General features: G+C 46.6%; 1 protein-coding gene across 1 annotated transcript in view; it reads right to left on the minus strand.

Annotated features, from left to right (window-relative positions):
• The window catches only part of ERICH6B (glutamate-rich 6B), a 54,980-nt gene that overhangs the window by 15,371 nt on the left and 28,820 nt on the right, over window positions 1-10,789 (minus strand). The window contains exons 10-12 of the mRNA XM_010854649.1: window positions 8,063-8,202; window positions 5,701-5,762; window positions 677-852 (exon numbers count right to left, since the gene is read on the minus strand). Of these exons, the coding sequence (XP_010852951.1) occupies window positions 677-852; window positions 5,701-5,762; window positions 8,063-8,202 (378 nt within the window). The remainder of the gene's footprint in view (window positions 1-676; window positions 853-5,700; window positions 5,763-8,062; window positions 8,203-10,789) is intronic.

Raw genomic sequence — 10,789 nt, forward strand, 5'->3', positions numbered from 1 at the left:
TGGAGCCCAAGAAAATAAAGTCTGTCGCTGTTTCCACTGTTTTCCCATCTATTTGCCATGAAGTGATGGGACTGGATGCCATGATCTTAGTTTTCTGAATGTTGAGTTTTAAGCCAACTTTCTCACTCTCCTCTTTCACTTTCATCAAGAGGCTTTTTAGTTCCTCTTCACTTTCTGCCATAAGGGTGGTGTCATCTGCATATCTGAGGTTATTGATGTTTCTCCCAACAATCTTGATTCCAGCTTGTGCTTCCTCCAGCCCGGCATTTCGCATGATGTACTCTGCATATAAGTTAAATAAGCAGGGTGACAATATACATCCTTGACATACTCCTTTCCCAATTTGGAACCAGTCTGTTGTTCTGTGTCTGATTCTAACTGTTGCTTCTTGACCTGCATACAGATTTCTCAGGAGGCAGGTAAGGTGTTCTGGTATTCCCATCTCTTTCAGAATTTTCCACAGTTTATTGTGATCCACACAGTCAAAGCCTGTGGCATAGTCAATAAAGCAGAAGTAGATGTTTTTCTGGAACTCTTTTGCTGTTTTGATGATCCAATGGATGTTGGCAATTTGATCTTTGGTTCCTCTGCCTTTTCTAAATGCAGTAAACCCCCACCCCCAACGCCAAACAAACAAAAAAAAACCCTGGACAAAATGCAAACACCAGGGCATTACCTTAAGCTTGCTGTTGATCCAGTCCGTATCTAGTTCTAACGTCTTTGTACGGCGAACAACACGACGAGCTTTTTTGACTTCTTTCTCTGGCTCTACCTCCTCCTCCTCGTCTTGTGGTGGTATATTACATAAGTGAAACGTGAACGTGCTCTCTGCAGTCCTTTGGCTAAATATGGCTTTGGTAGAAAAGAGAAAGAAAACTTAGATCTATTTCTCTCAAGGAACCCAAAGAGAGTTTGAGGAGTTGGGATATCGACCATATTTCCCCAAGCTTTCTCATTTTTTCCCATTCATTCTTTCATTCCACACACAATTATTAAGGGCCTGTGAGGTGCCAGCTCAGTGTCAGATGCCTGACACCATGGTGAATGCCACACAGTCCAGACCTGGGGATGCGAGGGGTGACACACCAGCCATGTGCCAGGAACAAGTGAGGCTGCTGAGTCTGGTAATTGAGAAAAACAGGCTAAAGTGGGAGTCATTAAAAAAAAAAAGGAAACATGCCTTAAGCATACTGCTACTGCTAAGTCGCTTCAGTCGTGTCCGACTCTGTGCAACCCCATAGACGGCAGCCCACCAGGCTCCCCCGTCCCTGGGATTCTCCATGCAAGAACACTGGAGTGGGTTGCCATTTCCTTCTCCAATGCATGAAAGTGAAAAGTGAAAGTGAAGTCGCTCAGTTGTGTCTGGCTCTTAGCGACCCCATGGACCGCAGCCTTCCAGGCTCCTCTATCCATGGGATTTTCCAGGCAAGAGTACTGGAGTGGGGTGCCATTGCCTTAAGCATGCTATTTTAACTTAAAACACAAATGTATACTAACAATATTTTAAAATTTTATTTTTAATTGGAGGACATTGCTTTCCAATGTTTGTTAGTTTCTGCTGTACAACAAAGTGAATCAGCTGTATGTATACATATATTCCCTCCCTGTTGAGCCTCCCTCCCACACCCCCATCCCACCACTCTAGGTCATCACAGAGCACTGAGCTGAGCTTGCTGTGCTGTATTAGCAGGCTCCCACTAGCTAGCTATTTTATACGTGGTAGCTAACACACCAATTTTAACTGCAGGACTCTGTGATCACATTTGCTCAAACCCCATTCATAATTTATCATCTATCACTTTCAACTTTGGCAATTTCTACATAGTTTGAGTGCAGGATTGTAGACTTGAAAAAAAAAAAATCTGTATATCCCCCAGCCTTTCGTGTATGTTTGGTGCACGCCTAGTTCTAAGCAGTATTTGTAAAGCTACTTACTTTTTTTTTTCATAGCTACTTTCTTATTGAATCTTCTCAAAAGTATCCCACTTAGTTTTCACAGCAGCAGCAGGGTTTTCTTTAGTCTTCATTTCAGTCCATTTTTATAACTATTGAATTTTGGAATAAGCTAGCAAGGACTACTTGCCTGGAAAATCCCATGGGTGGAGGAGCCTGGTGGGCTACAGTCCATGGGGTTGCTAAGAGTCAGACACGACTGAGCAACTTCACTTTCACTTTTCACTTTAATGCATTGGAGAAGGAAACGGCAACCCGCTCCAGTGTTCTTGCCTGGAGAATCCCAGGCGGAGCCTGGTGGGCTGCCGTCTGTGGGGTCGCACAGAGTCGGACACGACTGAAGTGACTTAGCAGCAGTTAAGAGAGCTTGGTTGTCCCACCATTGGGTCCAGCCCAGCGCTGGAGGAGGTGTTGGAGAGGACGTGACAGCTTGTTGACCCAGGAGCTGGACGGGGCATGGAAGTCTCCCCACCCCCTTCCCGGTCCTTGGAATGTACGTCCTGCCCACGGTTCCCACACTGGGAACCCTTTGCAAGGATGCAGCTTCGCGGGCACTGTGTTGTTGAGCCCACCTGGATGGATGCCTCCCTGAAGTCACGTAAGGCCTGCATTTAAACTGTAAGAGTCTGGCCAGTGCAGGTGGAAATCCACAAGTCTTGTGCCGCCAGAGAAATGCACACGTCGGGTGTAAGTTCTCTTGCTTTTTAAACCTGCCACCGACAATTCGGAAGGGACCGCCTCTCAGGCCTTTCCTTGCCCTCTGCTTCTCGTCGTTCAGTTGCTCAGTCATGTCCAACTCTTTGCGACCTCATGGACTGCAGCACGCCCTGGCCTTCACTGTCTCCCGGAGTTTACTCAGACTCGTGTCCCTGAAGTCGGTGATGCTATCTTACAGCGGCTGATTTAGAATTTCACCCCAGGAACTCTGAGGTTGCCAACACAGAGGGCAAGGTGCCATCGGAGCACACAGGGACCCTATCCAGGCCTGGAGGTTGTGCACAGAGTGGAAATTGTCTCTAGTTTGCCAGGTGGAGTTCCTAGCATAAGTGGTGCGTGGTTGAAGGCTAGCGTGAGACCAGCTTAGTAATAACGGTAACTCTGGAGAGAGAGGCAGGGCTAGGTCATTCCTTTATTCACTCACTCAGGAAATATCCATTGTGTTCACGTATGCCCAAAGCTGTCCTAGGTACCGGGCGTGGCACAGAGCCTGCTGCCCGTTCTAGTAGGGGCATTGGATGCTACACAAGTGAACAGGTGAAAACTTCACCTGCTGGTGGCTAGGCGTGCCCCAAAGAAACGGTAAGCAGATGAGAAGAATGGAAAATGATTGTGCGTGTGTGCACACTGGTTTGTAAAGGGTAGCCAAAGAAACAGTTTCTGAGAAGGTGACTTTTAAGCAGAGACCTGAATAAAGCGAGGGAGCAAGTCACAAGAATATTGGCGTGCAGAGTGCTCTAGCCAGAGGACCGCACGTTCAAAGGCCCTGTGTCAGGGAGGGCTGCTCATGTGATGAATAACAGAAAAGCCAGTGTGTCTGGAATGGACAAGAGCGAGGGGCCTTTGAAGCCACGTGGGGAAAATGTGGAATTTTCCTGGAGGTAGTGGAGGGCCAGGGAAGTGTTTTGAAAAGATTTTGCTGGAAAGAATGTGAAGAAAGGACTGAGAAAGGAGAGGATGGGAGTCAGGGACACTGGGGCAATGAAGGTGTCTGAAGTGGTGTCGGTGATGTCGGAGAGGTGTGGAGTGGGGCTTGGAGAGAGGAGAACACGGCTGTGTGCCCCTGAGGAACGGGAGGAGGCTGCTCCTTAGAGCTCAGAGACGAGCTTGTCCTCAGGGAGATGAGGAGAGAGGTGGGTGGGGGCAGAGTCGATGAGAGCGCTTTGTGAGAGGTCTGGACGTGGGCCTCAGTCTCCCTCGGAGGAGCCCTCCTCGGTGCTTCCTTCCGGAGTGGAGGCGATTTGTGCGGGGGGAGGCGGATGTGAGCCCCGCTGCTCTTCCTGAGGGTCAGTCAGAAATGAACAGACAGCATTCCTGAAATGGTCACGGTAACAAGGGACACAGATATGCTCATTTTTTTCCCGTCAGACGGCTAGAAGCACGGATTTTTTGGTTTGTGCTGTATAACCAGCTCTGTCTTTAATGGGGGAGGTGTTAGGCTGCCTGTCTGAGCCTCAGTTTCCTTAAAGTGGGGTCAGGCTGGCTGCAGAGACCTGTCAGGCTCCTCTGAAGTGATGTTGCTTGGAGGCTGCTGCCCAGAGACGGGCCGCAGGCCTGTGTCCTTCACACGGGGAGCTTTGGGGTCTGCTGGCTCAAGACACGAGCTGTGTAGTATCTCCCACTTCTTTTCACCCACGGGAGAGGATATATAATTTCAAAATGCAGGTATCCTTGTTTTAAAATTATTCAAGATTTCAGGGACTTCCCTTGTGGTCCAGTGGTTAAGACACTGCCCTCCCAGTGCAGGGTGCATGGGTTTGATCCCTGGTCAGGGAACTAGAACGCCGCATGTTAGGCAACCAAAATAAATTAATGAAGGATTTCAAGACAGTGACAGCCGAGCATTAAAAGCAAGCGCAGGGCCCTAAGTGTGGGGGCCTGTGTACCTGCACAGCTCACATGCCTGCGAAGCCATCCTTGGCTTGGAAATAGGAGGGTTCAGAGACAAGGGGCTGCCCACAGCAGTCATTCTACAGGAGTTAGGTCAGGGCATATACTTACTGGTATGGGGATGGGAGCACTTCTTGAGAGGGAACCTGGGGTTTTGTTCTGGCTCAGCAAGAAAGAGCGCCGTGATGGAGGAGGTGTGTCAGCTCTGGCTGTCGTTGCCAATTCTATGTCAGTGGGATCTGGTCATCTGAAAGATGTTCCAGCTGGTGGTTTGGAGTTTCTGAATTAAGTAGCCTGGTAGCTTAGGCTCTTGGCTCAGAGTTTTTGATTAGACCCCCAAAGCTGGCAGAGTCCATGATTGGCAAGTCTTAACAGCTGGACCTCCAATGCCTTTCAGTCCAGTTCAGTTGCTCAGTTGTGTCCGACTCTTTGCGACCCCATGGACTGCAGCATGCCAGGCCTCCCTGTCCATCACCAACTCCCACAGTTTACTCAAACCCATGTCCATTGAGTCGGTGATGCCATCCAACCATCTCATCCTCTGTGGTTGCCTTCTCTTCTCGCCTTCAATCTTTCCCAGCATCCGGGTGTTTTCAGATGAGTCAGTTCTCGTCAGGTGGCCAAAGTATTGGAGTTTCAGCTTCAGCATCAGGTGGCCAAAGTATTGGAGTTTCAGCTTCAGCATCAGTCCTTCTAGTAAATATTCAGGACTGATTTCCTTTAGGATGCCTTTAGTATCTGGTAAGGGGCTATTTCTTTCTTAAACTTTGTGTTAATGACTCTTAGAACCTCCCCCAATACAGGTTAGATGCCTTCTTGTGTGGTCCTATAGTATCCCCTTCCCACCAAAGCATTAACTATTTTATGTGCAAATTCCCTGCTTTCCTGTTTATCTTCGCCTCCTGCCCTCCCTGCCACCCTCACCACAATCAAAGGATAAGCCCCTTGAAGTCCCAGACTGTGTTTGGCTTGCTCCGTATTTTAGTCCCTGGCAGCTGAGACTTTACTGGCCCAATGGATGCTCAAGTGAGGGAACGAGCATTTCTGCCTCCTTGAGGGACAAGGGGGAAGGTGGGAGATGGCAAGCAGCACCCGGGGGAACCAGGTGATCGGATGGAAAATGGGGAGAGGAGCTCTTACTTTCACGTTTCCTCATAATCCAGAGGATCGTCTCCTTGTATTTTTCAAAATTTTTCTTCAACCTGGAAGGAAGGGGAATCGTCTTTAAAAGCTGAGACCGAATTCGTGTTTACATGTCATGCTACGCGACAGACAGAGCTGGGGCCGGCTCCATCGTTTCCTAGGTGGAGACTCGGCTGGATAGCTCTGCCTTTGCAGCCAGCTTTCTTCCAGTCTCTGCTCAGGAATAAAGGGCCAGCACTTGGTGCTGTGCGTCCCTCCTGGCCTTTAACTGGCCTTCAGCCTCGGCACCTGGGCTGACCCCAGATCCTTCCAAATGAATTCAGTGGGGTTCCTCTTGGGAATGAAGCCAGGGTCGGGAGATCCAAAGCCAGCCAAAGCTGACTCTTTGAGTTCAGCTCGTTCAGGCTGTTTTTTTTCTGTGGCTTGAGCACATTTCAGTAAAGCCTTATTCGGAAATAGCTTAGAGAAACAGTATTATTTGTGAACCGGACACAGCCACCTGAAACTCCTTTACACTGAGTAGGAAATTTTCAAATAAACTCACTCAAAAATGACTCACCATGAAGGCCACATTAAGGCACAGCTCTTCAAAATGATCAAACCTTCAACCCTCCTTTCATGTCAATATACAAAACGAGTCATCCTGGCATTTCAATGGCTGGGACTGTTTTCCTGCCAAATAAGGGTGGTCTCCGGAGACAGCAGCCTTTCCTGGTCCTCAGATCAGAGACCTTTTGAAAGGGAATCTGCCGGAAGGAAGGAGCTTCCAAGGCTTAATTGGATCTGAGCAGAGGGCCTTTGACACGGCAGATTTTAAGTTCTCGCTTCAGAGTCCTCGAAGAGAGTGTAATAATTTAACCCCGAGCAACCTCAGGAAGCAAATATCATCTGCTGAAAAGGGCTGAACTGTTTGCCTGGCGGAAAGGAGGTTTAGTGTCTGTACTTTAGGAGCTATTTGCAAGTTGAGAATGAGCTCCTCGTGGCCCATTTGTGCCAAGAGTTCCTTGTTTTATTTGCAAGCACTGTGAATGGAATTGAAGCAGTTACCTCGCCTACCATCACTTGTAAAAGAATAAGGAGGAAGAGGGTGGGGTGAAGCCTGTCCAGGCTGACAGCAGGATGCCAGGTGCATGCCAGAGTTATATTCCAGTGGGGGGATCCCTCCAGAGGCACCCAGTGCCCTTTGGGGAAGGTTCTTTCCTTGGTTCTTTGCTCAGCTTGGCAAGCTAATGGAATCCTTACTAGCCTTGCTAGTAAGGGTACGCAATACTGTACAGACCAGCACACAGTAGGTGCGTTCCCTGGGTGCAGTTAGGTTAGAATGAGCCTCGGTTATGGGCTTAATGAGAAAGAAGGGGAGAAAATGTAACCTAGCATGTAGGATAACCTACAACGGTGTTATTTGGGATTTTTTTTTTTCTTGTATTATGAGGATCTGAAAACTTGGGTGTTCTTTGTATTTTGCATTGTGTATTTAGCCTTCCCTTTTCCTAGAGAAGCCTTAGGGGTCTCTGGCCCCAGGACTCTATTGAGCCCAAAGCAGAAGTTGCTGGCAGTCAGTGTCTCCCTGATTTTTTGGGAGTCTTCATTCAGCAAGGAGGTTATGCATGGCACCCCATCCCCCACAGCCTGTTCCTCAGAGCCCCTGCCAGAGAGTGCCTCAGATGCCTGACCATGTACCTTGTTCACCAAGGCTTCTGACAGCTGGATAAGTGAAAATCCAGGCTTCCTTGTACCACAGGCTGGATGTGCAGATGGGGTTCTGGAACATTTTGTGACTGGGGTCATGCCAACTAGAAACATTTGGTGCCAGCAGCCATCTGCAATAACTTTATCCCTCCCCAAGCCCCTGCCATGAATCCCAGGTCAGTGATGCTTGGGGCTTATCCCCCTCAAGGAGCATGGAGATGCAATGGCTAGCCTAGGATGAAACTAAGGAATTTCTTGGAAGATGCCCATGATCCCCCCAATGTCCCTTCTCATCAAAGGCTCAGGGGTCTGAGCCTTGCCTCCCAGACTTCGGTATAAGTTCACAGTCCCTTCAAGACTTTTTCTTGCCTGGGATTTCCAGCCTGTGTCCCTGCTCACCTTTGATGCTATCTTGTACATCCCCTGTTCATAGATTTCTTTGCCTTTGAGTTTTGGCAGCCGGATCATCCTGTCCCCTGACCCCTAATCTTACCCTTGTCCTGTGTCTGGCTGTGCCAGCTCTTTGACACAAGGAAGCTTCTAGACCCTGGCCTTCCTTGTGCTCTCGTGGCCCAGTTAATACTTTTCTCTGCCGCTAGCTTTGGTCTACCTCCACCCAGTGACCAGCACCTTCCCAGTGACCACCAGTTCTATCCCTCTTGTCACTTACAGAATTCCCAGTTTCCTTCTGGTTTCACCCTCCAGATGACCAGTCAGGGGAATGGTAATATCCTCCTCCAGTTCGTCACGAACAGCCATTTCTTTGAGCACGGTCCTGAACACCGACTGATAGGAGGTGGTCGAAACCTGCTAAAGAGTTAATCTTTAATGTGTATAAATCTTCTTCATCTACCTCTGTTTAACTTTGCATATCTCTTCTTGCTTTCTTTTCCTCTCAAAATATTTGTTAGTTTTGTTTTCATTGCTTTATTCCCCACTTGGCACCTTGCTTTCGTTTTGTTTTCCAGTTTGTGCTTTAGTTAGTTTTGTTCTTAACTGGTAAATATAATTTTTGATTTCCTTTGTTTGCCGGGTCAATCTACTGTATTTTATTTTTGTTGGACTGCTTTAACTTTGCTCATGGGTGTATATATATGTGTGTATATTCCATTATTTTAATTATTATTTGCCTGATTTTGTGACTGCCATTTGTCTGGGGTTCATCTTTGGTTTCTTGGTTTTGGGTATTTGTTTTAATCTCACTTAATGCCATAAAAAACCATTTGTGGAATCCTCCTTCCTGACCAGAGATCAAGCCCTGGGCCTGAGTGGACTCCAAGACCCTAGACCACCAGAGAACTAACCCTAGAGCGTATCAAATAGTGAGAACTCACGCAAAGGAAACCACTTGAAAACAAGTCCCGACATCACCCAACCACCAGTAGCACCTGTGCACCCTCATCTAAACAACAAACAAAACAAAAATACAAACCCAGTCATCGGCAGACAGGATCACCACCTCACTCAGCCTTGCCCATCAGAGGAAAAACAAACAAAAAACTCAACACAAATTTCACCCTGTACGAAGCTTACACAACCACTGGACCAACCTTACAAAGGCAGAAACCAAAGAAAGAAAGAATTCAACCTTGAAGTCTGGGAAAAGGAGACCTTAAACACAATAAGTTAAAAAAAAATAATGAAAAGGGTGAGAAATACTACGCAAATGAAGAAACAAATTAGAAACACAGAGGTCCAAATAAATGAAGAGGAAATAAGCAAACTACCTGAAAAAGAATTCAGAATAATGATAGTAAAGATGATCAAAAACCTTGAAAACAAAATGGAGAAAATGCAGGAATCAATTATCAAAGACCTAGAAGAGTTAAAAAATAAACATACAGAGACAAACCACACAATTACTGAAATTAAAAATACTTTGGAAGGAATCAGTAACAGAATATCTGAAGCAGAAGAACGACTCAGTGAGCTGGAAGATAAAGTGGTGGAAATAACTTCTGAAGAGCAGAATAAAGAAAAAAGGATGAAAAGAACTGAGGATAGTCTCAGAGACCTCTGGGACAATATCAAATGCACCAACATTCAAATTATAGGGGTCCCAGAAGAAGAAGGGAAAAAGAAAGGGTATGAGAAAATTTTTGAAGAGATTATAGTTGAAAATTTCCCCAACATGGAAAAGGAAATAGTCAAGTCCAAGAGGCACAAAGAGTCCCATACAGGATAAACCCAAGGAGAAACATGCCAAGACACATACTAAGTGAACTAACAAAGACTAAACACAAAGAAAGAATATTAAAAGCAGCAAGGGAAAAGCAACAAGTAACATACAAGGGAAACCCCATATGCTATCTTTCAGCAGAAACTGCAGGCCAGAAGGGAAAGGCAGGATATATTTAAAGTACTGAAAGGGAAACATCTACAACCAAGATTATTGTACCCAGCAAGGATCTCATTCAGAATTGATGGAGAAATAAAAAGCATTTCAGACAAGCAAAAGTTAAGAGAATTCAGTATCACTAAACCAGCTTTACAACAATTGTTAAAGGGACTTATATAGTCAAGAAATACAACAGAAGGAAAAAGATCTACAAAATCAGTTCAGTCACTCAGTCGTGTCCTACTCTTTGCGACCCCATGAACTGCAGCATGCCAGGCCTCCCTGTCCATCACCAACTCCCAGAGTTTTCCCAAACCCATGTCCATTGAGTCAGTGATGCCATCCAACCATCTCATCCTCTGTCATCCCCTTCACATCCTGCCCTCAATCTTTCCCAGCATCAGAGTCTTTTCAAATGAGTCAGCTCTTCACATCAGGTGGCCAAAGTACTGGAGTTTCAGCTTCAATATCAGTTCTTCCAGTGAACACCCAGGACTGATCTCCTTTAGAATGGACTGGTTGGATCTTCTTGCAGTCCAAGGGACTCTCAAGAGTCTTCTCCAACACCACAGTTCAAAAGCATCAATTCTTCGTCTTTCAGCTTTCTTCACTGTCCAACTCTCACATCCATACATGACTACTGGAAAAACCATAGCCTTGACTAGACGAACCTTTGTTGGCAAAGTAATGTCTCTGTTTTTCAATATGCTGTCTGGGTTGGTCATAACTTTCCTTCCAAGGAGTAAGCGTCTTTTAATTTCATGGTTGCAATCACCATCTGCAGTGATTCTGGAGCCCCCCCAAATTAACCCCAAACAATTAAGAAAATGGCAATAGGAACATATAGATCAATAATTACTTTAAATGTAAATGGATTAAATGCTCCAACCAGAAGACACAGACTGGCTGCTGCTGCTGCTAAGTCACTTCAGTCGTGTCCGACTCTGTGCAACCCCATAAACGGCAGCCCACCAGGCCCCCCCCCCCCTGGGATTCTCCATGCAAGAACACTGGAGTGGGTTGCCATTTCCTTCTCCAATGCATGAAAGTGAAAACTGA

Source organism: Bison bison, unplaced genomic scaffold, assembly GCF_000754665.1.
Source record: "Bison bison bison isolate TAMUID 2011002044 unplaced genomic scaffold, Bison_UMD1.0 scf7180017864345, whole genome shotgun sequence".
In the NCBI taxonomy this organism is placed as follows: domain Eukaryota; kingdom Metazoa; phylum Chordata; class Mammalia; order Artiodactyla; family Bovidae; genus Bison; species Bison bison.